Consider the following 26,242-nt stretch of genomic DNA (forward strand, 5'->3'; position numbering starts at 1 on the left):
TTTTTTTTTTGTTTTTTTTCGAGGTAGGGTCTCACTCTAGCCCAGGCTGACCTGGAATTCACTATGGAGCCTCAGGGTGGCCTCGAACTCACAGTGATCCTCCTACCTCTGCCTCCCGAGGGCTGGGATTAAAGGCGTGCACCACCACACCTGGCCATTTCTTTTTTAAAAAACAAAATTTTATTTACTTCATTCTGGGAAAAGAGACACAGAGAGAAAGGACTCTCCAAGGTGTCTTGATACTGAAAATGAACTCTCGATATATGTACCAGTTTGTACATCTGGCTTTATATGGGTACTGGGGAATTAAACCTGGGCCATCAGACTTCGCAAATAAGTACCTTTAAACACTGAGCCAGTTTACAGGTTCTTCTCTTGGCTTTTAATAAAATGAACTTGCAACCCTCCTGCCTCTGCCTCCCAAGTGCTGGGATTAAAGGCGTGCACCACCACTCCCAGCTTTGAATTTTTAACCATAATCACTGTAATGGTTAATATTCCTCATCAACCAGAGTGGGTTTGGAAGCACCTAGGCAACACACCTCTGGGCATGTCTGTGAGACTGCATCACTGAGGAGGGAAGACCTGCCCTGAAAGTAGGCCGGACCATCCATGGGCGGGGGCCCCAGACAGCTGAGCGCCAGCTCCTCTCTTTCTGCTTCCTGGCTGTGCGACATCTCACTCTCCTGCTGTCATGCCTTCCCACCATGGTGGACGGAACCTTCCAACATGTGCACAAATAAAGCTGTCTTCCTTTAAGCTGCTTTTGTAGGTAATTGGAAGTAACTAATACCATTACTGGCAAATTAATATGTTGCTGACCATTACTTTATATTGTCTTTTTCAAAGTCATATAAATTACATGACATTATTATTTCTAAATTTCCTTCTATTTTTTTACTGATACAAAATTAGGCACATTTATGTGGTATAAGTATCATTATATGTAAGCAAACTGCAGAAAATCACTTAGGTTGGGAAAAAAAATGACTTAGTAACAAGATTTAAAAAAGCACCCTAATATCTTTTCTAAAAACACAACTCTTTTCTCCCATTCTTTACTCATTTATATATTATGAGAATAAATACACATGTTACCTTTCATATGGTCCAAGTACCATTTAAATGTGGGGTAAACAGTAACTCTACTTTCTTAACATTAACAAAACAATAAAATAAAACTACTAAACGCTGATCTAAAATTCATTAGTTATAGGAGACAGACTTTTGTTTTTAAAAAGCCAGGTGTGGTGGCGCACACCTTTAATCCCAGCACCCAGGAGGCAGAGGTAGGAGGATCACCGTGAGTTCGAGGCCACCCTGACACTACAGAGTGAATTCCAGGTCAGCCTCAGCTAGAGTGAGAGCCTACCTCAAAAAACCAAAAACAACAAAACAAAACAACAACAACAAAAAATCCATTAATTTTCACCAGCTTTAAAGAATATAAATAAAATGGTGTTTTTGTTCTCATCACTAGTAATCCTGAAACAGATCCTGGTAAACAATCCATAAAATATTGAAAGCCAGCTATTTAGAACTAAAAGCAACCCAGACTCCAGTTCACCTGACCATACAGGACTCCGCGAGGAGGCGTCAGCGGGCGCCGAGGCTTACCTGCTGGCTGTCTTCGCTGAGCAGCTCTTCTTGTGTCCTCTGTCCACGCGGGCCTCTCTCAGAAGTTGATGCTGTGCAAAGTGGTCAGAAAAGGTTGTAGAAACAAAAATATTTTCATGATAACATTTTGCTAATGCCTCATTTTGAATCAAAGTGGAACTAATTTGCCAAGTCGTGTCCCCTTTGTGGCACTGGCTTTTCTTACACAGAGCACCTTTGCTGGAGATGCTGCTGTCACTGGTACAAATCTGGCAAAGCCGTCCTGGACAGCCACGGGGAATGCAACCCGAGATAGGAGCTGAGAACTCTGGCGATTTCTTGTCCCCTCAGTGGCTTAGATGCAATGAAACCACCCTGTCTTGTTGCTATTCAGCTGTGAAGGTTTTCAGCTAAGCCACCTATGTGGATATGGAAGAGCCAACCCACTGGCTCACAGTAATAGGGAACACTGAACACAGTCTTCCTCCAAGAAACCATTGGCATGGAAATATCTACTTGGAGCCATATTGAATACTTCGTCAAAGTGTCTAGTGAGATGGGACTGGATGTGGAAGTTACCAGCCAAGGGTAAATACCATTCCAGGGCCTGAGAGGGCGAAGCCAGCAGGTCAGCAGTGAGCAGGGCGGTGCTGCACACCATGGTGAGACCGGGCTGAGTATGTGGCTATGCGCCAGGGCTAGGGTCATTCCACACAGCTGCCTGGGCGGGGAGTCAGCCAACTTGCATTCTACTTCTCACACTCACCTTTCAGGACCACATGCCTCAAAAAAATATCTGAGGAAAGGCTGAAGCAGAAGACAACAGTGTACTGGCCACAGCATCCAAGAGAAGCTTGGAGCTGATCTCTCTACAACTTCCAAGCAGCCAATAAGGCTGGCTGGAAAGCTCCCAGCTTAGGTGCCGGGACAACCACATCTTGAGGGCACCCACATTTGCCCAGAGGTGGTACTCTCACAGTAGATCCTGTTCAGACTCAAGTGAACCCATTCCAGTCCAGTGGACAGTTGTCAATCCCACACCCACCTTGATCAATTTGGACCAGACTACACAACACAGCATATACAAAAACTGCTATTGCTGCATCCTCAGTGAGAGAATTGCCTTAAGATACACAGACTACACACAAAGCAAATAACAAGCAATACTCAGCAAAGAAACCCCCATCACGATCACTTTGTCCCAAATAGGATCCTCCATGAAAGTTCAAAGGAAACCCAGGTGTGGTGATGCACACCTTTAATCCCAGCACTCGGGAGGCAGAGACTGGAAGATTGCTGTGAGTTCAAGGCCACCCTGAGACTACATAGTGAGTCAGCTTGGGCTAAAGTGAAACCCTACCTCAAAGAAAATAAAAGAAAACCCAAGACACAGAAACCCCAAAAGAAATCCCAAGTATTTTAAATGAACTTAATGAAATCATGAACAAATGACTGGTTGAATAGGAAGAAATGAGACAAAGAGTAATCAAACAGGAACTCCAAGAATGGCTGAATGAAATGGAAGAACATTGGCAAAAAGAATGCAAACTGCAATTCAAAGTTTGGTTCAATGAATTAGAAGAAAGACAACAGAAAGAACTCAAAGGATGGATGAAGGAAGTTAAAGAAAATCAGGAAACAGTGCTCCAAGATGGCCTAATGAAATTAAAGTCAATCAAAAAGAGCTCAGTAGAAGGCTAAAGGAATTTGAAGAGAATCAACACGTAAATGAGCTGAAGGGCCAATGGGAGGAGCTCAAAGCAGACACATCCACATGTAAAAATGAACTCCAACAGACAACACAGAGGTCAAGTCATGAATGAAACTTGAATTCAAGCAAGAAGTGGAAATGCTGAAGAAAAATGTAACAGGAAACAGAAATTCAATAACCCACTTTGAAGTCTACTAAGAATGCCTCTCCAATGAAATAGATCACATAGAAGACAGATTTTCAAAACTCAAGAACAAGACAGAAAAATTAGACTGGGACTCCAAAAGCACTGTCAAGTTAAAAAAAAAAAAACAAAATAAAAAACAATGTACAAACAGAACATGAGAGAACATTGGGACACCTTAAAAATACCAAATATTGAGATCATAGGCATATAGGAAGGGAAAGAAATAAAGGCTAATGGCATAGAGAATATCTTCAACAAAATTATATTGAAGAAAATTTTCCAAATCTTACAAAAAGAAACACCAATCCAGGTGTAGGAGGTGCTCAGAACATCAAAGACAGGACCAGAGAAGAGATTCCCCATATCACATAATAATCAAAACACTAAACACAGAAAACAAGGAGAGAGTAGTAGTCTGTAAGAGAAAAATAGCTCAGAATATACAGAGGTAAGACCATAAGAATTACCTCAGACTTTTCAATAGAAACTCTTAAAGCCTGGAGCTTGGAATGGAGTTTTTCAAAAGCTAAATGACCATGGCTGCCAACACAGAATACTGTACCCAGCAAAATAATCCCTCATAATAGGTTGAAGGAAAATCCTTAATGATATAAACTGGCTGTTTGATTACATGAGTACCAGGCCAGCCCTACAGATTATATTGCACAGAATACTCTACACTCAGAAGATGACTCAACATGCACAAGAGAAGAGAAAAATAAACAATTACAACTAAAATGGACATAAAGCATGCAAAGACCATGAAAACACCAAACTCCACAAAACCTTCAATGTGACAGGGAATAACCCATACCTCACAATTATTATTCTGAATGGTAATTGACTCAACACCCCAATCAAAAGAGACAGGTTAACAGGCTGGATCAGAAAGTTGGATCCATCCAATTGCTGTCTACAAGAAACCCACCTTTTAATTAAAGATAAACACCACCTTAGGTCAAAGGATGGAAAAGATATTCCAAACAAACAGAAGCAAGAAATGGGCAGGGGTGGCTATACTAATTTCTACCAAAATAGATTTTAAACCTAAAGTAATCAAAAGAGATAAAGGCGGTCATGTCATACTCATTAAAGGAATAATTCAACAAGAGGATATTAGAATCATAAATTTATATGCAGCAAACACAGGGGCACCTAGTTTTATAAAGCAAAACTTACTAGGCAGCACTGGAGAGATGACAGTTAAGGTACTTGCCTGCAAAGTCTAAGGATCCAGGTTTGATTCCCCAGTATCCATGTAAGCCAGATGCACAAGGTGGTACATGCATCTGTAGTTCATTTACAGTAGGAATAGGCCCTGGTGAGCCCACTCCCTCTCTCTGCTTCTCTTACTCTCAAAAAATACAATAAGCACACAAAATAAAATTTACTAGACAATAAGACAGATATAAATTCCAATTCATAATTGTAGGAGACTTTTAATTCCCTACTACTGTTAATATTCACCTTAGTTATACTAAATAACCATTCTCCTCAGCAGCTCATGGAACTTTCTCCAAAATAGAGCATATATTAGGCCATAAAACATGTCTCCACAAATTCAGAAAAACTGACATAATTTCCTGCATTATATTCAATCACAATGCATTAAAACTATAAATCAACAACAACAGTAACAACAGAAAACACACCAACTCCTGGGGACTTATCAACTTACTATTTTTTGGTGAAGAAATCAGAAAATAAAATCCATAAATTTATTGAACTGAATGACAATGAAAACATACCAAACATACCAAAACTTATGGTTTTGGTATTATAAAGGCAGTTCTAAGAGGGAAGCTATAGGACTAAATACCTACATTACAAAAACAGAGTGATCTCAAATAAACAACTTAAATATCTACTTGAAGATGCTAGAAAGACAAGAACAATGCAAGCCCAAAATTGCCAGACAGGAAGAAATTATCAAGATCAATGCATGAATCAATGAATTGAAAATAAAGAAAACAAGTAAAAAATTGTTAAAATGAAGAGCTGGTGAAAAAATTAACAAGATTGACAAGCCATTGGTCAAATGATCAAAAGAGAAATGAGAAGCCTCATATGAGTAAAATTAGAAATGAACTGATATCCCATGAAATTGGAAGAATCATCAGGACATATTTCAAAAACCTGTATTCCACAAAATGGGCAAACCTGTTAGAAATGGATAAATTCTTTGACCCTTATCACCTTCCAAAATTAAATCCAAAAAAACAGACTTCCTAAGCAAACTTATTACTTCTATAAAAATTGAGAAATTAATTAAAAATTTCCCAACATAAAAAGTCCAGGCCCTGATTTTACCACGCAGTTTTACCAAACCTTCAATGAAGAAATAAACCATTTTTTTCTTAAATTATTTAGCAAAATTGAAACAGGGAATGCTCCCAAACTCCTTTTATGAAGCCAGCATCACTCTAATACCTAAACCAGACAGAGACCCTCCAAAATAGAAAATTGTAGACCAATATTCCCAGTGAACTTACACACAAAAATTTTCAATAAGGAGCTGGAGAGATGGCTTAGCAGTTACGATACTTGCCTGCGAAGCGAAAGAATCTAGGTTTGATTCCCTAGGACCTAAGTAAGCCAGACACACAAGATGGCACATGCATCTGGAGTTTGTTTGCAATGGCTGGATGCACTGGTGTGGTCATTCTCTCCCTTTCTCCCCCCAACCCATCTGAACCCTATCTCTCTGAAATAAATTTAAAAAATAAAATAAAATATTTAAATACTCAAGCTGGGCATGGTGGCGCATGCATTTAATTTCAGCACTCGGGAGGCACAGGTAGGAGGATGTCCATGAGTTCGAGAACACCCTGAGACTATATAGTGAATTCCAGGTCAGCCTCAGCTAGAGTGAGACCCTACTTTGACCCCCCCCCCACACAAAAAAAATACCCTCAATAAAATCCTTGCAAACAGAATTCAATAACACATCAAAAGCATCCTCCACCTCAATCAAGTAGGTCTCATTGAGGGATGGCTCAACATACAGAATCAATAAATGAAATTCACCATATAAACAAAAGAAACACAAGAATCACATGATATTTCAATACAGGCAGAAAAGGCCTTCACAAAATACACCTCTTCATGATCAAAACACTGGAGAGACTTGGTATGGAGGGAATATATCTCCACATAAGAGAGGCTATTTATGGGTTGGTGAGATGGCTTAGTGGTCAAGGCCCTTGCCGAAGCCTAAGGACCTAGGTTCAATTCCCCAGCACCCATGTAAGCCAGATGAACAAGGAGGCACATGGGCCTGGAGTTTGTTTGCAATGGCTAGAGGCCCTGGTACACCCATTTTCTCTCTATACATGTGCTTTTTTCTCTCTATCTTAAATCAATAAATATTAAAAGAAAGAAAGAAGGAAAAAAGGAAAGACAGAAAGAAAGAAAGAAGGAAGGAAGGAAGGAAGGAAGGAAGGAAGGAAGGAAGGAAAGAAAGAAAGAAAGAAAGAAAGAAAGAAAGAAAGAAAGAAAGAAAGAAAGAAAGAAAGAAAGAGGGAGGCTGGAGGAATTGCTTAGTGGTTAAGGCGTTTGCCTGCAAAGCCAAAGGACAGAGGTTCAATTCCCCAGGACCCACGTTAGCCAGATGCACAAAGGGGCACACACATCTGGATTTTGTTTGCAGTGGCAACAGTCCCTGGAACGCCCATTCTCTCACTCTCTCTCCCTGTTTCTTGGTCAAATAAATAAATAAACATTTTAATTAAAAAAAAAAGAAAAGAAAGAAAGGCTATCTATAGAGCACCTAAAGCCCAGATCACACTCAATAGGGAAAAACTTGAATCATTCCCATTAAGGTCTTACTCTCACCATTGCTTTTCAAAATAGTACCTGAGTTTTTAGCTCAAGCAATAAGACAAGAGAAACAAAAGGGATACAAAATAGTAATGAAGAACTCAAACTAGCCCTATTTGTAGATGACATAATTTTATATATGTGACCCAAAAGACTCCACCAAAAAAATTCTAACGGTGATAAATCCTTTAGTAAAGTAGCAGAAAACAAAACCAATACATAAGCATCAGTATCCTTCTTACACTTCAATGATAAATATATGAAGACAGATATAATTAACACTATTCCATTTTCAAAAGCCCCCTCACAATATTAAATATCATGGTCTAGCATTAACCAAGGAAGAGAAAGACCTGTACAAAGAAAACATCAAAACATTGAGGAAAGAAATTGAGAAGGATACAAGGCAATGGAAAATCTCCCATGTTCATGGATTGGAAGAATTCAATACTGTGAAAATGATCATCCTACCAAAACTATGTTACAGATTCAATACAATTCCAATAAAAAAATACCCCACAACATCCTTTTTTTAAAAATTATTTATTTATTTATTTGAGAGCGACAGACACAGAGAGAAAGACAGGTAGAGGGAGAGAGAGAGAATGGGTGCACCAGGGCTTCCAGCCACTGCAAACAAACTCCAGACGCGTGTGCCCCCTTGTGCATCTGGCTAACGTGGGACCTGGGGAACCGAGCCTCGAACTGGGGTCCTTAGGCTTCACAGGCAAGTGCTTAACCGCTAAGCCATCTCTCCAGCCCCACAACATTCTTTATAGAGATAGAAAAATAGTCTCAAAGTTTATATGGAAGAACAGAAGGCTTCAGACAACCAAAAATATCCTCAACAAAAGAAATATGTCTGGAGGTATCACCATATCTTATTTCAAGATATACTACAAGATATACATACAAAGACCTAGTAACTAAAACACCACGGTACTGGCACAAAACCAGACATACAGATCAATGGAATGGAATAGAAGACCCATGTCAAAATCCATGCAAGCACAGCTACCTCAGCTTTGAAAAAGGAGCCAAAAATACACACAAGAGAAAAGACAGCATCTTCAGCAAATGGTGCTGGAGAAATTGGATAACTACAGGTAGAAGAATGAAATTAGACCCACTTTTTTCACTCTGCACAAGTCAGTTGTAAATGGATTAAAGACTTCAATATAAGACCGGAAACTATAAAACCACTAGAAGAAAAAACAGGGAGAATACTCCATGATATAGGTGTAGGTAAAGACTGTCTGAGTAAGACCCCAGTAGCACAGAAAATTAAATAAACACTCAACCACTGGGACCTCTTGAAATGAAAAAGCTGCTGGACAGATAAGCAAACAACCAACAGTTAATAGACACCCCACAAAATGGGAGAAAATCTTCACCAGTTGTACCTCTGACAAAGGTTTAGTATCTACAAAACACCCCATCAATAAATGTAGTAGAGATTTGAACAGAGAACTCTCAAAGGAAGAAATAAAAATGGCCACTACATATTTAAGGTGTTTAACATCTGTAGTCATCAGAGAAGTGCAGATCAAAACAACTCTGAGATTTCATTCCACTCTAGTCACAGTAGCACTCATCAAAAACTGAACAACCACCAATGCTGGAGAGGCTGTGGGGACAAAGGAGCCCTTGCCCACTGCTGGTGGGAGTGCAAACTGATACGACCACTGTACATACCAGGATGGAGACTTCTGGAAAAAATAGATCTACCATTTGATCCAGCAGTACCACTCCTGGGCATAGACCCCAAAGCCTCCACACTTTACTACAGAGAGACTCGCTCAGCCATGTTTGTGGCTGCTATATTCACAATAGCTAGGAACTAGAATCAGCCCAGATACCCACCAGCTGATGGATGGATAAGGACAGTGTGGTACATATCCACAATGGAATTCCACTCAGCAGTACGAAAAAACGAAATAATGAAACTTGCAGGTAAATGGATGGAGTTGGAAAAAAACACTCTAAGTACTGTCATGCAGTTCCTAGCTGGGATCATTTAGAGAAGACTGCAAATAGTAGTCAGCAGTAGGAATGGGAGCACAAAACTGAGACCCGAAAGGAGAAGCAACACTGACAAGTTAGTAAGGGCAGAGTGTGCAGGTAGGAGGGTGGAGGACAGGGTAGAGGGAGAATTACACAGAAGTTAAGGCAACATGCGTCAGTCCACAGAAATCCTAATTCTCACTAGCAGTCTACAACATGTAACTAACAATAAAGGGGAAGGAGGGCAGTCCAAACAGAAGGTGGAAAAAACTTAAGCTTAAAAGGACAGACTCTGGCTGGCAATTCCCAGGCCCAGACTCGGGCAGTTTCCCACAACTGCTGGTTGGCCAGGGAGACACATGAGGTCCTAAAACAATGTAGGCCATTGCCAAAACACTTGATTATGCGCCAGAGATAAAAGGTAAGACCCTACTGCTGAAGACACCACAGGCTCTGGTCACAGGACCTCAGAATTCCATGCTGGAACTGAAAGGGAAACCGGCCCTGTGGAAGCTGCTGGAAGAAGATGGTCACTGTTGCAGTGAGGTTCGCACTGCTGGCAGAAATCACGTAACCAAGAGCAGCTTTTGAGAAAGAAGGGTTTATTTTGGCTTACAGACTCGAGGGGAAGCTCCATGATGGCAGGGGAAAACAATGGTATGAGCATAGGGTGGACATCACTCCCTGACCAAATTAAGGTAAACAACAGAAACAGGAGAGTGTGCCAAACACTGGAAAGGGGAAACTAGCTATAACACCCATGAGCCGGCCCCCAACAATGCACTGCCTCCAGGAGGTATTAATTTCCAATTACCATCAGCTGGTGAGACTAATATTCAGAATACTTAAGTTTATGGGGGACACCTGAATCAAACCAGCACATTCCTCCCTTGGCCCCCACAAACTGATAACCATCCATGATGTAAAATGCAATGCATTCAGTCCAACTTTTAAAAGCCCCATAGTTTCTATCAATACCAATGATGTTCAAATATCCCCATATTTCAAGGTCTTTTAATTGAGTTTTAATACCAAAAGATACCATAAAGGCACATGAATACTGCTATTACTACTAGCCTGATTGACCAAGGCCTTCATGACTGCACAGTGAATCCCATGACCCTACACAGGACGGCCTCAGGAAAATGGGATCAGGGGATAGGGAACAAATGAGTATAATTTGTATATATATGTAATTTTTTAATTAAAAAATGCCTAACCACCCATGTGCCTTCACACTTGCATTACCCTAGTTAACTGGAAATCTAAACTCACCATCAATACTTTTCACTGTTCATTCAAACTACAGCTTATCTTAATTAGGTAGGTCCATGATTACAAGCAAGACTGAACTACAACCAAGTTGCACAGCGCCCTGGAAACTGACCCTAATAAAAACGGACCTAAAGATATTATTTATTTATTTAAGAAAGAGGAAGGAAGGGAAAGAGAAAGTGTGTGAGAAAGAGAGACAGAAAGAGGTGCCAGGGCCTCCATCCACTGCAAACAAACACCATACGCATGCACCATCTTCAGCATTTGGCTTATGTGGGTACTAAGGAATTAAATGTCAAACTGGGGTCCTAAGGCTTCTCAAGCAAGTGCTTAACTGCTAAGCCATCTCTGCAGCCCCAACACAGACAGTTTTGAAAGCATTTATGCAGCACAGAATGAGGTGTTGATATCAGAGCAGACAGTGAGCTGACAAGCCACTTGCTTATAAGCAATGACAGCCTCACCATGTACAGTTGTGTAACCTTTTAGGTCCCTTCCTAAGCCACAGGTTCACCTGTATGAAAAGACAGCAATATTGACCTGAAAGCTGTGGTGTGGGCCATGTAAGATGAGCCGTGGAAAGTGCTTGGCACTGTGAGGCTGGACCACATTTGGGGCCTCAATGATATGGTGATGGGTATGGTGACAGCAATGGTTGGTTATCAGGAGGTATTGTCTGACTGTTCTCAGTAACTTTTAATGAAGGAGAACTGCTATGAACTATTCACAGACATAACTGAGAATTAATTACTGAAAAACAAATAGACCTTAGTTAAGTCACTAGTAATATGAGTGGTTTATTCAGGTATGCCTTAACTAATTAAGCCTCTCATAAGCATTTCTTAACTATCTACCTATTTCCATCCCTCTTGCCACCATTCTACTCTGGATCCACATTTTCTCTCTAGTATCTGTCTCTTGCTTTGTTTCAAACCCTCCAGTCCATTTTTAATACTATGGCCAGGATCAGTAACAAGAATCTGATTTTTATGAAGCTTGAAATAAAATTCAAAATCTTGTGTAAGATTTTCATGGCCCTTCATAATGTATCTGTGTCCTAACCTCCCTCTTGAGAAGATCGATGCGAGCCACACCGCACTCTCGCTCACCTGGTAGTAGGCCTTTGCTTTAGGCCCCCACGGCTCAACACTGTCTCAGAACACTTTTAATGGCAAATAAATATGTGTTTAATGAATGAATGGATGGGTGCATGCATGCATGAATCAATGGGGCTATGAATAGGCAGTGAGATCTGGTATCTGATGTGTACCAGAAGTCATATCTCATGATTGCTATTTAAAAGAAATAGCAACAATTTATCTTAAGTCCATTAATTTGAAAGGGATTCAATTTAGAAATCCTTTGTACCATGAATACCAAATTGCTTCTAAAAATAAAAAATAATAATTACTTTGGCATTTCTAAGTCTAGTGCCTTTCAAAAAACATATACAAACCAGCATTTGTGACACCAATAGCTGGAGGTAAGATGATAAAATCTCTCCTCCTGTCCTAAATTAATGGAATTGACTAACTTTCCTCATTTTATGTTAGAAGAGAATTGAGCCCTTTTCCTGAGGTTGGTGTTAAAGTAGATCAAAGATCTCAAAATCCCAAATACAATGCCCTGAAATAAGAAAATAATTCTACAGTTTGTTTTTGAAATGGAACTGTAGTAACCAAATGCCTGCTTGGTTTGTGTCTTGAGGCACCACTGGGATGAACTCAAAAGTGATGGCACTTTCTCTGAATTTCATTCCATTTCCTCTTCTTGGACACATATTGGAATGCTTTTTCTCCTCCAAATTTACAGCTTTGCTGGGCATGACTGTGCATGCCTTTAATCCCAGTACTCAGAGGCAGATCACTGAGTGTGCAAGGCCAACCTGGGACTACAGAGGGAGTTCCAGGTCAGCCTGGGCTAGAATGAAACCCTAACATAGGGGAAAAAAAATTACAGTTTTGAATGGCATTGTATTAAAAGGGGACTAATATTTCAATAGTGAGATGTCAAAATGTCTCAACATTTAAAAAAATCTCAACAATATCTCTTTATCAATGACATTATAAATCTGGGACATCTTTGTTATTTTAACATGAGCTCATACAATAGACCCAGATGGCTGGTTCATGACTCTAACAAATTAATGCAGAACTTCCACTCCTTTGAAGAGCAACAGAAAATAATTAATCTAAGATGCTCCTAGAACAGAACATTTGTATTTGAAAGACTCTGAATGTGTTTCTAAAAATACAAAAAAATACAAAACAACAACAGGCTGGGAAATCAAAATACAAAGGCAGGAGGGACATAAGCACCTCACGGACTGAGAGCCCTTCCTGGTGATTTTTGGCCTCCTTGGCCTCCTCTCGGTGTCACAAGTGAGGTCACTTTCAAGGCTCTGGTTCAATAATGTCACCTCTGGTTAGAAACCAAACATCTGAATATGGTGCAAAGTGCTTCTTACCTTCCAGCTTTCAGATTGCTGGACTTAGGCCAAGCGGAGATACAATTCCCTTATTAGTGACCTGCAGATGTATATTAAAAATGACTCATGTGAGAATTACAATAAAATCCATAAATCCAAAAGTGAGGCACACAATTGTAAAAGTTGCTAAAGTATGAGGAGGTAAAGTGTTCCTTGTAGTTTTCATCATTTAGGATAGGAACAAAGAATTCTAGTCATGTTCTTTCTCCGGCACAGGAGGAAGACAGAAGCTAGAACCCTCAGTCACACCATGTCTTCTCTTTCCTACTGATATGGTCAAGTTTAGGGTGGCTTTGTCCCTTTAGATAACTCCTCAAATATCATCAAACCTATTTCAGGTTTCCTCACACTTGGCCTTATAATATCCTTCACAATTAAAGGATAATATCTTAACTATGACTCTTTAAGGTATAGTTGTAAATTCACAGTGTCAAATCCTAAGATATTCAAGGAGGCAAAAACCTCACAATTTAAAAGCATAGACACACACATAGACATTGGAGTGTCCCCTCCTTCCTTTGAACCTTGAACTGGTTGTGGAATTTTTCTTTTATGGTCTTTATAGAGCCTTCTCTGTTATTTTATCAAATAATTATCAGCATACTATAATTACTGCTTTCTTGTCCAAACTATAAGCATCTCAATGAAAAAGCTATGCTCCTTTCCAGAAATACCTTTGTGTAGAAGTACTATGCACCTGACAGACGGTGGCTGGAAAGTAAGTTATGTCATAGATATGCGATAGAGACACTACCATGACCGGGGATGCAATGAACGTAGCACCAAAGAACAGACAAAGAATCACAAGATGAGGCAAAACAGTGGGGTGCATTTTTAAGAAGAGAGTTAGCGCTATCAGTACTTTATGTTGCTACATTAGTAGAAGAAAAGTGAACGGTGATCATGTGTGACAAGCCATTCATTCAACAATTCATTGTAGGATTTTATAATTCTTCACAATGTTGTATTTCATTATTTGGATGTAAGTTGAGATAACTGCGTATTGTAGCACATAGTTTCATGGAGGGTGAACTCAGAAATGCTTGGCTCTCACAATGTAAATAGTGAATGTAAATACATATCAGTGCATGTCACTGCTACTCACATTCCCTATCTGTGAATTAATCAACTCACTAAAGTATATTTGTAACACCAAAACCAATATTTTTTGTTGCTGTTGCAGTCATTCTCAGATATGTGAACAGTGGTATAATCTTGAGTCTCCTGAGTGAATGATCCCAGCTAAGGTCCACCAAGGTGACACTGCCCCGTCTCCAGTTCTTACTCTAGGAAGAGTGTGTTGTGTGTGCAGGCGCGCTCTGGAGCATTCTGCTTCTGCAGATGATTTCACTGCTCAAAATGGCTCTCAATGGTCCTGAAATTCTGTGTAGTGCTCCTGGGCTCTAAAGGGCCATGACACCCTCACCCAGAAAATACATATGCATTTGACAAACCTTCACTCCAGCATGAGCTATAACATTACCACTAGCCATGAGCTCAATGTTTGAAAACCAATGTTTTACATCCTGAATCAAGTGTCCTGAAGCCAAAACACATTCAGAACAAGGTTAAACACTGATGAACTGATGAAGCTTTGGGACCAGGGTTCTGGAGGATCCCAGCATCATACAAAATCCTGGGTTCAGTATTGAATAAGGCAAATGTTTGCGTATGTTTTATACAGCATAGGCACCAGCAGTGCAAGGAATAAACCACATTTACTATCAGCTAATAGTGTCAAGATATAACTTTGGAATGGTAATCCAAAGTTTAAGAAAAGGCTGATAGAAGAGACGGCTTAGTGGGTAAGGCACTTGCCTACAAAGCCAAGGAACCCAGGTCCAACTTCCCAGGACCCACGTAAGCCAGATGCACAAGGTGGCACACATGTCTAGAGTTCATTTGCAGTGGCTAGAGGCCCCGGTGTGCCCAGTCTCTCTCTGTCATGTAAGTAAATATAAATAAAATATTTTTTAAAAAACAAAAAGTCTGAATTAAAAATTAGTCAAAAATATAAAACTTAAAAAAAGTAGAATTAGTCAACTTTCTTCCTTTTAAGTTATTTGCTACTAATTAATATTTCCCTTGATGCCAGGGAATCATACCTACGGTCTTGTAGATGCTAAGAAAGTGATGTATTACTGATGCATACCTCCAATTCTAGCTATTAATTAATTGTTAACTATAGAATAAAACTTTGATGGAAGCCAAAGATTAGATTATATAGCAATCTAAAACAGAAACTTTAAAAAGTTATAATAGGTCTGGAGAGATGGCTTAGCTGTTAAAGTAGTGAGTGGCCTATGAGCCTAACCACCAGGACCCACATAAAGCCAGATGCACAAAGTGGCCCATGCAACTGGAGTTCATTTGCAGTCATTAGAGGCCCTGGTGCACCCACTCTCTCTCTCTGTCTACCCACAAATAAATATTTTTAAAAAGCTATAATGGGGCTGAAGAGATGGCTCAGAAGTTAAGGAACTGGCCTGTGAAGCCTAACCACCTGGGTTCAATACCCCAGTACCCACATAAAGCCAGATGCACAAAGCAGTGCATGCTATGGCGTTCATTTACAGTGGCTGGATGCCCTGCAATGCCCCTTCTCTCTGTCCCTCTATCTCTCTCTTGCAAATAAATAAGTAAAATATTTTTTTCTAAAAAAAATACATGTCATACTGTGTGTGAATATATATCCTAACCTAATGCAGGTGCCCTGAACAGAATCTACTGCAAACATTGAAGGTAGAGGAATATAAACTGTCTCAGAAAGTAGAGTCTAATGTTTGCATTGTGCACACAAATTAAAATAAACACATCAGCGATGCAGCAGTGAGCTTCCAAGCATACAGAAATCATAGTAGTGTAACATGAAAAGTTTCTTCTTCCTCATTTTTTGGCACTGCTGGGGATTGAACTGAGGCCCTGTGGCAGCTGGTCAAGTGTATGACTACTGAGCTATATCTTAGCTTTAGACAAGAAACATCTTTAAAGGGGCAAATCATTCTTGAGAAAAAAAATCATTACAAATGAATTTGTTTGAATTCACAAGATACTGCTCTTCCAGCTGGCTCTATATGTTCAGAAAAGATTATAATGAAGCATGGGGCACACTCCTTTTATAAGTCAAGGGACTCACGGTATTCATATCCAGTTGTGAACTTGTCAGGTTGGAGAAGGCAACTATCATGAAATATCTAGCTAAAGCTGTCAATTACTATATCCAAGCACAACCTTCTCTTATTGCTTAACTCCTGCTCACCCTACAAGAACTCAAGGACTTTAGGTTCACATTCTCATGTATTTGATAGCATTTTGTAGCACTCGACATTAAGCCTAGGGTCTCATACCTGCTAGACAAGTCTTTGATTACCAAGGCACATCACTAGCTAATTGCTACATATTTTAAAAGTGTGTTTCCAGGCTAGAGAGATGGCTTAGCAGTTAAAACACTTGCCTGTGAAGCCTAAGGACCCAGATCTGATTCCCCAGTACCCATGTAAGGCAGATGCACAAGGTGGCACATGTGTCTGGAGTTCATTTGCAGTGGCTGGAGGCCCTGGTGCACCCATTATCTCTATCTGCATCTCTCTCTCTAATAAATAAAAATAAATAAAATATTAAAACTCTGTTTCCTTATAGACCACATAATTAGGACAATAACAATTACTCAAAATGAACAAAAAACCTTGCAAGAATCCAAACCCTAAAACGTATATGCCTTAAAACTTTTCACAAACTCAAGTTCTAAATTATCTTCCTTTGCATCAGAGAATTAATACAAATAAGAGAAAAGAAGGAAGACTACCTATTAATATGTAAGACATTTGAAATAAATATAAAGTTTATGCTAAGAAAAATAATCATTGTCTTATCATGTACATCAAAGATATTTTTTAAAAAATTATCTTTCTATTTTCTATCAGTTTATCTCCTTGTTTTGAAAACACTGCCACTTTGGACACTTCAATAAGAAGAGGTCAGTGCTGGCTCGTGGCTCACCTATGTGTTGTTTGTTTGCTTTGAGCTCAGGTCTCATGTAGCCCAGCCTGGCCTCAGACTTTCTATGCAGATAAGAATGACTTGTTGGACCTGCTGATCCTCCTGCCTCTACTTCTTAAGGACTGGGATTACAGGTGGCCACCACACATGGCTTGATATTATTCTTAAAACAAGTCAATTTAATGTGACTTTGATCTCTTAGTGTTGTGAAAACCATTTGCGAGGAGAGAGACCTCCATATGCATAGGTGTGGAGCCCTTCTGCAGGTTGTCTGGGTGACACGAACAGTGGTGTGCTTCCTTCAGATTCCTCCTTCTGAAGTTACACTAAGCCCTGACACCATCATGTCCCTCTAAAGTGACACTGGAATTCAGATATTGTCTCAGCAGGTCGACCTACTCCCTGGAAGAGAAAGACAAACGCCTGCTGGAGTGGAACTTCCCTTTGGATCAGAGCGCTCCTTACCTGCCCATGCTCCATCCGGGCACCAGGGCTAAACCAACGGCTGCAAAGGAAAGACAGGAGTTGTTAGGAGGGCCCTCCTGGGAGCGCGCGCAGACTCCCACCGTCCACATGTATGCGCTTTCAACGCTACTCCACAAGCAGCAGAGCCGTAAATATGCTTTATTTTAATGGATATTTCATGTAATTCCAGACTTACACCAATTTTGACAGAAATGTAAGAGTGCTCATAACCCAGTAATTTTCAATTTAATAAGCAAACGGAGTTAGAATTACATTTCCATTTAATTATGTTAACATAAACTGCTAGAGCTGTATTCATTTTATGAATCAATTCTGGTTATAAAATCTACAAATGCTATCATTTACTACAACTTAATTATAGCCTCATTACACCAAATTATGACCTTTTGATTATTAGTTATAAAAAGTTAAAAATACAAGAATACTTTCTCTTGCAGCTTTGCCCCCAGGAACACCACCTACAAAGACAGAAAGAAGAAAGGAAGGGAAAGAAAGCTAGCAAGAACAAAACAAACACACCCAGACATCCTAGATAGGCATTCAGGACCATCAGCTGAAAGTAGTTTAGACACGGCTTTCTCATTTACAGTATCCGTGGACTAGATTCAGCTTTACTGTACTTACAATGACGAAGTCACTGACCACTGAAGAGCTTGCTGCCACACTGCCCCACCCTCACTGTCACAAAGCCCCGCCCCTCACTGTCACACTGCCCCACACTCACTGTCACACCACCCCACCCTCACTGTCACACCGCACCACCCTCACTGTCACACTGCCCCACCCTCACTGTCACACCGCCCCACCCTCACTGTCACAAAGCCCCGCCCCTCACTGTCACACTGCCCCACCCTCACTGTCACACCACCCCACCCTCACTGTCACACCGCCCCACCCTCACTGTCACACCGCCCCACCCTAACTGTCACACTGCCCCACCCTCACTGTCACACCGCCCCACCCTCACTGTCACAAAGCCCCGCCCCTCACTGTCACACTGCCCCACCCTCACTGTCACACCACCCCACCCTCACTGTCACACCGCCCCACCCTCACTGCCCAACTGCCCACCCTCACTGTCACACCTCCCTGCCCCTCACTGTCACACTGCCCCACCCTCACTGTCACACCTCCCTGCCCCTCACTGTCACACTGCCCCACCCTCACTGTCACACCTCCCTGCCCCTCACTGTCACACTGCTTCACCCCTCACTGTCACACCGCCCCGCCCTCACTGTCACACAGCCCCACCCTCACTGTCACACTGCTTCACCCTCACTGTCACACTGCTTCACCGTCACTGTCACACTGCCCCACCATCACTGTCACACCGCCCCACCCTCACTGTCACACTGCCCCACCCTCACTGTCACACTGCTTCACACCTCACTGTCACACCGCCCCACCCTCACTGTCACACTGCTTCACCCCTCACTGTCACACCGCCCCGCCCTCACTGTCACACTGCTTCACCCTCACTGTCACACTGCTTCACCGTCACTGTCACACCGCCCCACCCTCACTGTCACACTGCCCCACCCTCACTGTCACACTGCCCCACCCTCACTGTCACACCGCCCCACCCTCACTGCCTCCACTGCCCACCTTCACTGTCACACCTCCCTGCCCCTCACTGTCACACTGCCCCACCCTCACTGCCCCACTGCCCCACCCTCACTGTCACACCTCCCTGCCCCTCACTGTCACACTGCCCCACCCTCACTGCCCCACTGCCCACCCTCACTGTCACACTGCTTCACCCCTCACTGTCACGCTGCCCCACCCTCACTGTCACACTGCTTCACCCCTCACTGTCACGCTGCCCCACCCTCACTGTCACACTGCTTCACCCCTCACTGTCACACTGCCCCACCCTCACTGTCACACTGCCCCGCCCTCACTGTCACACCTCCCTGCCCCTCACTGTCACACTGCTTCACCCCTCACTGTCACACCGCCCCGCCCTCACTGTCACACTGCCCCACCCTCATTGTCACACTGCTTCACCCTCACTGTCACACTGCTTCACCGTCACTGTCACACTGCCCCACCCTCAGTGTCACACCGCCCCACCCTCACTGTCACACTGCCCCACCCTCACTGTCACACTGCTTCACCCCTCACTGTCACACGGCCCCACCCTCACTGTCACACTGCTTCACCCCTCACTGTCACACTGCCCCACCCTCACTGTCACACCGCCCCACCCTCACTGTCACACCGCCCCACCCTCACTGTCACACTGCCCCACCCTCACTGTCACACTGCTTCACCCCTCACTGTCACGCTGCCCCACCCTCACTGTCACACCGCCCCGCCCTCACTGTCACACTGCCCCGCCCTCACAGTCACACTGCCCCGCCCTCACTGTCACACTGCCCCACCCTCATGTCACACTGCCCCACCCTCACTGTCACACTGCTTCACCCCTCCCTGTCACGCTGCCCCACCCTCACTGTCACACTGCTTCACCCCTCACTGTCACGCTGCCCCACCCTCACTGTCACACTGCTTCACCCCTCACTGTCACACTGCCCCACCCTCACTGTCACACTGCCCCGCCCTCACTGTCACACCTCCCTGCCCCTCACTGTCACACCGCTTCACCCCTCACTGTCACACTGCCCCGCCCTCACTGTCACACTGCCCCACCCTCACTGTCACACCGCCCCGCCCTCACTGTCACACTGCCCCGCCCCTCACTGCCCCACTCTCACTGTCACACTGCCCCACCCTCACTGTCACACTGCCCCGCCCTCACTGTCACACCTCCCTGCCCCTCACTGTCACACCGCTTCACCCCTCACTGTCACACTGCCCCGCCCTCACTGTCACACTGCCCCACCCTCACTGTCACACCGCCCCGCCCTCACTGTCACACTGCCCCGCCCCTCACTGCCCCACTCTCACTGTCACACTGCCCCGCCCTCACTGTCACACTGCCCTGCCCCTCACTGTCACACTGCCCCACCCTCACTGTCACACTGCCCCGCCCCTCACTGTCACACTGCCCCGCCCTCACTGTCACACCGCCCCACCCTCACTGCCCCACTCTCACTGTCACACTGCCCCGCCCTCACTGTCACACTGCCCCACCCTCATTGTCACACCGCCCCACCCTCACTGTCACACCGCCCCATCCTCACTGTTACACCGCCCCTCCCTCACTGTCACACTGCCCCACCCTCACTGTCACACTGCCTCGCCCCTCATTGTCACACTGCCCCACCCTCACTGTCACACCGCCCCACCCTCACTGTCACACCGCCCCGCCCCTCACTGCCCCACCCTCACTGTCACACCGCCCCACCCTCACTGCCCCACCCTCACTGTCACACTGCTTCACCCCTCACTGTCACACTGCCCCACCCTCACTGTCACACCGCCCCACCCTCACTGTCACACTGCCCCACCCTCACTGTCACACTCTCCAGCCCCTTATTGTCACACTGTCTCGCCCTGCATGCACTGCTTCAGTTGTCCCATTCTGGCAACACTCCATGGGAGGTGCCATGAGCTGCATGCCCAGGGTCCTGGCTATATTCTGCACAGAACTTGTAAACATCAAGAACATAGGAAATTAGAAGAGATGTTCAAAGGGCCCACAATTATGGGCAATGCTAGCATAATAGTTAGAGCCATTTGCTATGGCAAGTGCGGTCTCAGCCCTCTTTAGACAGAGAACGGGGGTCCTCCTTGTGCCCGCTAGTGCACTCTGATCATGTGTGTTCCTGTAGGGGCTGGTCTTTACATCTGACTGGGGACTTTCTTTGTTTTATAGGGAGTTTCTGTCACTTCTGTCAACAGCTGTGCCTCACAGCTTCTTATCAGTGCATTTCCACTGCTCCCCATGGCATTAACATTCTACGTTCTGGTCCTGGGTCACATAAGTGGCTTGCAAACATTTCACCTACACAGCAGCTTCTTCTCCTCAAAAGTAAAGTAGTGAATTCTGCTGGAAATGTTTCCTTCTCCAGCTGAACTGTTTTTGCATATTTGTGAAAAGACTGTTGGCCATACCTGTGTACGTCTGTTTCTGGGCCAAGGAAGAGGGGCAGGGAGCAGGGTGACTCCAACATTTGAATCAGGACAAGCATAAGGAAGGGGCATTGGTGTGGGAAGAAAAGAGCATGACCTGTGTCCACCACTGCAGGAGTGACAGAGGGCTGCAGGATCTTTCCATGGGGAGCCTAATTCCCCTCACAGTTCTCCTAAGCTTGGTGCCATTGCTTTACTCTCCATGCAGAAACTACGTTCAGACCCTAAGAGGTTTATCCCAGGAATAAACAAGTCCTGGTGAGATGGAGGATAGGAAGAATAGCAGCTATAGAAGTGGTCGCTGCAGGAAGCGTGGAAGAAGCAAGGAAAAGCTCTCGTGTGCTAGCAGCCATACGCAGGGACAGACGTGGCTTCTTTCTGGTCAAGCATGAAAGCCTTACTGTTCAGATCTCTCGCCAGCTCGTACCGAGGCAGCACTGGGTCCAGAGGGTCTGCTTCCACACCTTGTGCTTCAGTCAAACTCTCCCTTCACAGCCTTCAGCTTAGAATCACGGCTCTGTTTAGGACTGGGAGTTGTGTGGCTTTTCTACTTTTTATTCTTCTTCCATTGTCTTTATTGGTGCTCCCAGAACTTAGTATCGATAGAATTTATTTGTTGAGAAAATATGCTTAATAACTATGTATAACAAAAATTGTTCAAATATGAAAAACAAAGGTAACAAGGTCCTTGCAAAGTGAGTCAAGTTTACACAAAGGGCTCAGAAAGAAACATGCGCTCTGAGGGAAGGTGCCTCTGTAAGGATGTAACCTGGTCAGCTCTAGCCTCAGCAGTCCTGAGGAGGTGCCCGTGAAGACAGACCAATAGAGAGAGAAACACCTGGGGCAGGAAGTATGAGAGGCTGAAACATGGGCAGTGATGGAGAGGCTGAAGCACAGGTGGGTGGTGTGCTCTCACATTTAGGAGCTGGACACAGCCTCCAGGCTCAGGACTCCCTGCGGGGCAGGTGCGCAGGTGGGTGGGCGTGGAAGCTAAGCCTGCCGTGCATTATTTCCTTTCAGTCTGCTCGCCGCCGACTCCACTGGCGACAGGCAGCGGCCCTGCAGTGCTCATGCAGGAGAGAAGAGCGGGTGCTGTGTGAGGAGCAGAAGCTTTGCTCATGAAAACCTCTGCGCAGTAGAGTTCTACAACCAATTCCTTTTAGACTTCCCCAATCCCTTTCTCTACCCTTAGAGAGAACTACGGGGAGCAGAGATGGGTAGGATTTCATGAGCAGTCAATATTACACCTAGGTAAAGGACAAAACCATCACCAAGATTCTTGACTGAGGGATCAAACAATGTACTTATCAGAAAGAAAATACTATCTAAACTTGTAATACAAATTTTCACTGTTAGAAATAAACTTCCATTTTTTGACCCAGAAGCACAATTATACTTAACATACGTCATAAATACAATCACACAAACCTACGTCTGTACTTCTCAAAACATAGTAGCAATTGGCTACCCTGAGCTGTATTAAATACCAAGCTCCTCATTTAGAATAGTCACATTTCCAGTGTTAAAAACTCATGTGGTCTGGGGACATACTATGTTTAGTTTAGGTATAGAACACATACAATACTGTACAAAGTTTCAATGCATAGCACTGGTCAGTCAAAACGGGTCACTGTTGAAAATCAAATTGGTGTTGAAAATTTTATGCATACTTCTACATTAAACATTTTACTTGTGAACCTGTTTGTTTGGTTTTTTTTTTAAATGCGATTTGTAAGTATGAAGGAATCCATAATAAGGAAGCATTGGGCATGGAAGTAGACATTTGTAACCTCTGCACTCAGGAGGCTGAGGTAGGAGGATCATGAGTTCAAGGTATGTGTGAGCTACACAGCCCATATCACAAAGTATAAAATAAAGCCGGGCATGGTGGTGCAAGCCTTTAGTCCCAGCACTCAGGAGGCAAAGGTAGGAGTATTTCTGTGAGTTCAAAGTCACCCTGAGACTACATAGTGAATTGTAGGTCAGCATGGACTACAATAAGACTCTACCTCAAAAAACCAAAAATAAATAAATACATAAATAAATAAAATGGAGACACAGAAGTAGGAATATATGCCAAGCTCCTAACCCCATATCTACGATCAGAGTTTCATAGGTCAGGGAACAAGGATCAGTGTTAGGAAGCTGTGTGGCCAAGAACCGGGTCCTGGCAGAAATCCCACCCGAGGGTGCTGTAGATACAGGCAGACGCCTCACTGTGGAAACCAAGAGTGGGCTTCATCACACTGAATGAGCACACTCAAGACTCGTGAGTGGGGCTTCCACTGATCACAAGAGAAAACAATCTTTAACTTGGTGCAATAGGCCTAGGCTGCTGGTCTTCACATGATACGTGTTTAATCTGCTTCAGAATTAATTGAAATCAATGAATGCAGAATGTGTGATTTTCTTTGCATCATATGTTATTCTCAGACTCAATTCACATAGTTCTTTGAGGTCTCAGAAACCTTCTCTGGTTCTATATCTATTTCAAATTCAGTAAAGCAGATTAGAACATTCAGCTCAGAACACAATAATGCATTGTCTGTGCTTTTACAAGCATACATTCATGTGTAAGCCTATGGAATGACGTCAGCGAGTACCGTGAGGACAGCGATCATGCCTGTCTCGTTCTATGCTGTGTACTCAGGAAGACCTCCTGCGAAAGTGGATAAAGGAATGATGTGAGACTGAGGACAGAGTTTCCCCAACTCTAGCTGCTGTATTATTCACTGAAGGTAGAAAACTGAGCGCATTGGGTGGGGAGGCGCCTTTCATGATTCATTCAGGTTCTTATAGTTGAAGGATATAGTAGTTAGCGAGCTTCAATTTTGTGTGTGTGTGTGTGTGTGTGTGTGTGTGTGTGTGTGTGTGTGATACACAATAATTAGTTTGGGTTCCCAAATGTCCATACAAAAATATTAAATAATACTAAATATTAAATAATACTAAAGGGGTTATGCAGCAGTTAGCTTTCTGTTATTGGGATAGAACACCTGAACAGAAGCAGCTTATAGAGGAAAGGATTTATTTCAGGCTTAGTTGAGAGGAAGTTTCAGCATGGCAGAGCAGAAGCTGGGCTTTCACATCGCCACAAGAAGTAGGAAGGAAAGCTGAGTGAGGCAGCTCTCACCATCCAGTAGGGCTGGATTAATAATACTAAAGGTCTGCCCCCAGTGACACAATTCCTCCAGCAAAGCTCAACCCCCAGGTAGGAAGCTTAATCACAAGCACTTGAGGCTATAGGGAAATTTTTACATTTAAACCACCACAAATTACTTGTAAGATGCCCTTAAAGGGTTAGCCTGTTACCAAGTACACAACAGGTACTTACTATATTGTGGAAATGAACTATGAGAATGAACCACTGGAAAGAGCTGTGGGTGTCCTTCTATTGGACCTTACAAGTAAATTTTCTGAGAATATTTCTGTGGGATGCTTGCTTAGGTAAATGCAACCGTAAGTATGTCTTAGATTTCCCTTGCCCTGAACAGCCAATACTGACAAGGAATGTTAAGAGATGTTGACATGAACTTAAGCCATGTTCTTTCCTCAGTGATCTGGGTACACTCCTAACCCAGAACAGTGTATGTGTTCATGAGCTATATTAACTATGTTGAAAGCAATGGATGTTAAAAGTAATGAATTATCCACAGAAATGTTGAAAGCACTATGTGGGCTTAGAATGAATGGTGTGTTCTAGGTCAGCAAAGATCACTGGTTCTGGCCCAAGTCCCTTACTTTGAGAAAATGTTCAATTTATTATTTATTTGTATGTGAGAGAATCAGAGATAGAGAAATATAGATATGGGTATGTCAGGGCACTCCACTTTGTGCATCTGGCTTTATGTGGGTACTGGTAACTGAACCTGGGCAGGTAGGCTTTGCAGGCAAGTGCCCTTAACCATCTAGTTACCTTCCCAGCCCATGGCATGTTTAAGGAGTTTTTAGTTATTTATTTATTTTTTTAAATGTCAAAGTCCCCTGTTCCCCACTTCCATGTAGTCTGTCCTTTGTTCACACATGGGTGTTCTTACTGAACAGCAGAGGCAGAGGCCACAGGAACGGGAGAGGCACTGGCAGCAGCAGGTTCACTCTTGGGGAAGTGAATCTAAGAGTTTTCAGGCTCTGTTCCAAAAAGCATAGACCAACTCTCAGGTAAACAACTGGACAATGTATTTGTGTTTTTAATTGGTTTTTGGTTAAATACAATTAAAACGTGTGACTTTAGGAAAGGCATATCCTGTATGAACTGGGATATATCTGTTATGATGAATTCATCAAGGTAAGGAATACATGTTTCATGTTCTCAGCTCTGGAAACCAGGCAGCTGGATCTAAACTCCACGTGGCCTCCAGTACTTGCTTCTTCTGTCAGTTATCAAGTCTACCCAACAAATGTGCAGTCAGTGCCTTGGTGCATTTCAATCACTGTCTAGCAGTGGAACTTGGAAACCTGCCCAGGCCACTATGGTCAGTATGGGAAGTGACAAGGAGGATACCACAAGAGACCGGAAGAACATGATCAGCACCCAAACCTTGCCAAGTACGCTAAATGGGAATAAAGAATGTATTATATCCCAGAGAATCATGTAACAAGTTTCACAAACCAGTATGAATAACAACTTAAAGGGAAATCT

General features: G+C 43.2%; 1 protein-coding gene across 9 annotated transcripts in view; it reads right to left on the reverse strand.

The window, feature by feature from the left end:
- Positions 1-26,242, reverse strand: part of Gpatch2 (G-patch domain containing 2) — a 176,109-nt gene that overhangs the window by 35,518 nt on the left and 114,349 nt on the right. For 4 of the 9 annotated variants that reach the window (XM_045149781.1, XM_045149803.1, XM_045149764.1 and 1 more), the window contains exons 7-9: positions 17,991-18,023; positions 17,545-17,584; positions 1,618-1,688 (exon numbers count right to left, since the gene is read on the reverse strand). The exons of 2 other annotated variants lie outside the window; for them this stretch is intronic. In XM_045149781.1, coding sequence (XP_045005716.1) covers positions 1,618-1,688; positions 17,545-17,584; positions 17,991-18,023 — 144 coding nt within the window. The remainder of the gene's footprint in view (positions 1-1,617; positions 1,689-17,544; positions 17,585-17,990; positions 18,024-26,242) is intronic. 3 more of the 9 variants (XM_045149774.1, XM_045149808.1, XR_006637185.1) reach the window with 2 other exon arrangements.

Source organism: Jaculus jaculus, chromosome 1 (assembly GCF_020740685.1).
Source record: "Jaculus jaculus isolate mJacJac1 chromosome 1, mJacJac1.mat.Y.cur, whole genome shotgun sequence".
NCBI classification, from domain to species: Eukaryota; Metazoa; Chordata; class Mammalia; order Rodentia; family Dipodidae; genus Jaculus; species Jaculus jaculus.